This window comes from Cynoglossus semilaevis, chromosome 7 (genome assembly GCF_000523025.1).
Source record: "Cynoglossus semilaevis isolate Cse_v1.0 chromosome 7, Cse_v1.0, whole genome shotgun sequence".
Lineage (NCBI taxonomy): Eukaryota > Metazoa > Chordata > Actinopteri > Pleuronectiformes > Cynoglossidae > Cynoglossus > Cynoglossus semilaevis.
Genome location: NC_024313.1, coordinates 6,653,296 through 6,657,472, shown reverse-complemented (window position 1 = coordinate 6,657,472; position 4,177 = coordinate 6,653,296). Strand labels below are relative to the sequence as shown.

Here is a 4,177-nt window from a genome sequence, read left to right as displayed (position 1 = left end):
TCCCATCAGGGAACATTAATTACTTCATTGATACAATAATAAAAGTGTCACGGTGTGTGTGCGTGGACTTGATGGGGCGAACACAAACACCAGGATGGTTCAAGCCTCCAGGGACTTCTGCAGCAGCAACAGCAGCAACTGGAACAACAGCAACCGAGCTGCCGCAGTGCCCTTGAGCCTGGCATTAAATCACTTGCAACCTCCAGGGTTTGCTTCCCTTCTTTCTGGGTTTTCACATCCCAGTGGAGAGATGGATTTTTTTTTTTTTTTTTTTAAAGGAGAGACAGTTTGCCTGGGGCTTTTCTCTTTCTTCTTTCTTTTGTCTCACTCCTACTTTCTCTTCTCCTCACCCCAGACTCACACCGACAACTCTCCTTTATTTCCTCCCGCTCTCTCCACTTGCTGCACTGTTTAGACTATTTTCTCCCAATTCACCTTGAAAGAAAAAGCTCTCACTCACTCCCTCAGCCAGTCGCATCCAACCCCAGAGCCCCGACTGGTGGACCCTCCACTCCCCCCACACCCCTCACCCTCCCCCCCACCTCCACCTCCTCCTCCTCCTCCTCCACTACCACCACCGCCACCACCCACCCAGCCAGTCCGCTAGCCTGTGAAGGGAGGAGTCTGTTTTCCTCCCCGCAGAACTCAGAGTGTATAACACAGTGCAGCCAGGCACAATGTGTGTCAGAGGACTGTCTGAGCTCCCAACGTAGATGACTGTTCCAGGTCTGCTCTCTGTTCCACTGCGAGACTGCAAGAAGAGACGAGAAACCAGACTGGTTCGCACGTTATCATCACCCAAGTCAGGACGAGGTGAGTGCGCGGTCTGCTCTGCACAACACTGGAGACCTGAGCTGATTATTAATGGAAAATGGCCCTGTTTGGATTTTTTTGGCAGTGAAATCATCATTATTATTATTATTATTTAATTATAGTCTGTTTTTGGGTGCGGGTCGGTCTGTGTCCAGTCCTCCGACCTCTCTTTGGGCACCGTTTGTGCCGCGGTGACATTTACGCACAGACTCCAGTGAGATTTGTGTGTGTGTTGTCTGAGCAGCAGGAGCAGCAGTGAGTGTGGAATTCAGTGGAGCAGACTGTGTGTCTGTGTCTGTGTGTGTGTGTGTGTGTGTGTGTGTGTGTGTGGGCTTTGACTCATGCTGCTCCTTCTCCTCCGCTGTAGTTTTCAGGTGTGATGGTGAAGGAGGAGGAGGAGGAGGAGGAGGAGATGGAAGTGTTGGAGGAGATGAAAAACCAACTGTTCTTTTGTTCTCCTCGCAGGTTCTAGGATTGTGGGGCAGAATGCCGGCGATCTTAAGTAAAAACTCCGATTTGGAGTTTGACTCCTTACAACCGTGCTTCTACCCGGACGAGGACGACTTCTACTTCTGTGGTCCCGACTCTGCGCCACCGGGGGAGGACATCTGGAAGAAATTCGAGTTGCTGCCCACTCCGCCCCTCTCACCGAGCCGAGCTGCGCTACCGTGGGAGCCGGCGGCGACAGTGGACCAGGAGGCTGACCCTCTGGGCTTCGGCCTGGGAGACCCACTGGACTGGGCGTCCGAGCTGCTGCTGCTGCCGGAGGACGATATCTGGGGCGCGTCCGACGATGGGGACCTGTTCGGCTCCGTTTTGGATACTAACCCCAACAACATCATTATCCAGGACTGTATGTGGAGCGGCTTCTCCGCCAGGGAAAAGTTGGAGCGGGCGGTGACGGAAAAACTGGGAAAAGCCATTTCCACGGCCACCGCGAGCGGCAGAAACGCGTGCGTGAAGGCGCCGGAGGTGGTCAGCCGCAACTCCGTGTCAGAGTGCGTGGACCCCACGGTGGTCTTCCCCTTCCCGGTCCACAAGAAGAACTGCAGCGGTGCCAAAGACTCAGCCGGCAACGCAGCGGGAGCGCACGGGAGCGCATCCAGTGATTCAGGTAAAAAAACAAAAAAACATTATTATTATTATTATTGTTATTATTATTATTATTATTGCACGCTTCAGTGCCTGGAGCTCGTTCATGTGACTGGTCTAGAATCAGATTAGCCCTCCCTCACCCTCACCCTCACCCTCACCCTCACCCACAGAGTGGAGTAGTGACACAGTGAACGGGGTTTATGTAATCAGCAGCCTCTTTATCCGGCAGATGGCAGTAAAATGGGGGATTGTGTTTGTGTGTGTGTGTGTGTTTATTTGTGTCTATGTGCATGTGTGTGTGTGTCCTACTGAACTCACTTGGCATCTGAGCCAAACAAAAAGGCAAAACACACACACACACACACACAGACAGTGCAGCAGGTCCAGGTTGATGAAAAGGTGTTCAGTGTAGTGATGAGCCGATCAAGTGTCTGCTCCACTGTGCCGTGAACACTTCCATTACACAGGGACTAATGGACAGGTTGTGCACAGCGGGTGATAAATTGCCACTTATTTTTAGACAGTGATCCGGGGCAGCACCACGGTCAAAACAACAACTACTACAGGCTGACAAAGTCAACCGACCTGCTCTTACTCTCCCATCGATCCTCAGTGGAACACTGTCAGGAAGTGGTTATGTGTTTGGGTTCGGAAGCGAGCCCCGTGTGGATTTAATGGCTTCTAAGACTTCATCTCCCGTCTATTATTGCCCAGAGTTCCCTAAACAAACACTCGCGAGCTCCTTATCAGCGTGTTTGCCTTGTGAAACAGTAGTACAAAGGCCCCCAGCTTGGCACCGAGCAGGGCAGACTCAGGCCAGGCTGCGCCAAACACCTCCTCTAACTCGCAAAGAAAAGAGGACGGAGGAGGGCTCTGGCCGCTTCTTTAGAGGGTGACAGCTTTTGAACAAGCGCTTCATCCCGACAGCTGTCCTCCTGGCGCCGCTCCAGCTCAGAGGCTTAAAAATGGGTGGTGATCCTACCGCCCTGCCAGGCCACCGCGCCGCGCCGCGCCGCGCACACACAGGGCCGGAGCTGCACTTCCCCTGCACTCAGTGTTGTTATTAGCTCTGTAGTTTCTCAGCGCAAGATCACAGAGACACAAACTCCAGATGAGGGACTTCCGCCAATCCAAAAAAAAAAATCAGCTGTGAAGAGGCAGGAAGATTTACTGCTGCTCTGAAACGCTCTAATTTCTGGGTTTAGGATAATGTTTTATTTCCTCGTGCGGAGGTTTTATGTCCTGTCCTCTATTTTTAAAACTCCATCCGACAGCAAGTAAATGAGATTTTCCCATATAAAAGTAAAAGACCAAACAGTAAAATCTTTGCCTTACATGTGGTGAAGCCAACCGCGCCCCTGCACATCCACATCCCAGCTGTGCCAGGCTTTGTTTTGATGGCAGCAGCCAGTGTGTGTGTGTGTGTGTGTGTGTGTGTGTGTGTTGAGAGGACCTCCTGGCAGTGCAGTGTCTGAAGTGTCTCACTGTCAGCTGTAGCATGTCACACACTACAGATGCTCCAGAGCTGATTCTAAGAATCACTATCACAAAGGCATTCTAAAACCGCGCCGCCTCACGATTGGCTACTTTCTGTCAGTGGTGCCAGAGAATGAGGAAAAAGTCAGAGGTATTTAGAGCCGACAAGGTCAAAGTTAAGGTGACGCCTAATGAGAGCTGCTATTGCACAACGTCAGCATGACTGGGACCAGAGTCCTGTCTCACCAGAGAAGATTAGAGGAGATTTTGTGAGGAGGAGGAGCAGAGAAAGAAAAGCAGAATCCAGCCTGTCTGCTCAGCACTGAAACTCAACGTGTCAACGCCTGCACAGAAGTGACTGACACTAAGCATTAAGGGGTTTCTGCTTATGCAAACAGCGTCGAGCAACGCCCTCCATCACTCACACACACACACAAACACACACACACACAAACTCTCACTCTTGATCTCTCTCAAATCCAAACTCACCTACACACCTGTCACCACACACTGATGACAAAGTGGAAATGCTTGAGTGTCAGAACCACCGAGTCGCTCACTCACTTTTTGTTTTCCCTTTTCAGAAGAAGAAGATGATGAAGAGGAAGATGAAGCAGAGGAGGAACAAGAAGAAGAGGAAGAAGAAGAGGAGGAGGATGAGGATGAGGAAGAGGAAGAGATCGATGTGGTAACAGTGGAGAAGAGGCGGTCAACGACGGCCACCGTCACCATCACCGTGCACCCAAAGAGCCAAGACATGAGAGGAGCAGTCTCAGGGTCCGGCGTGGGGAGC

General features: G+C 51.5%; 1 protein-coding gene across 3 annotated transcripts in view; it reads left to right on the top strand.

Annotated features, from left to right (window-relative positions):
• The first annotated feature begins 634 nt into the window (after positions 1–634).
• Positions 635–4,177, top strand: part of mycn (MYCN proto-oncogene, bHLH transcription factor) — a 7,983-nt gene continuing 4,440 nt past the window's right edge. Inside the window, exons 1-3 of one of the 3 annotated variants that reach the window (XM_008313108.3) lie at positions 635–813; positions 1,279–1,927; positions 3,969–4,161. In XM_008313108.3, the coding sequence (XP_008311330.1) occupies positions 1,300–1,927; positions 3,969–4,161 (821 nt within the window). In that variant the 5' untranslated portion in view covers positions 635–813; positions 1,279–1,299. Of the gene's footprint in view, positions 814–1,278; positions 1,928–3,968; positions 4,162–4,177 lie in introns of those variants that run through there. The other 2 variants (XM_025056950.1, XM_025056951.1) reach the window with 2 other exon arrangements.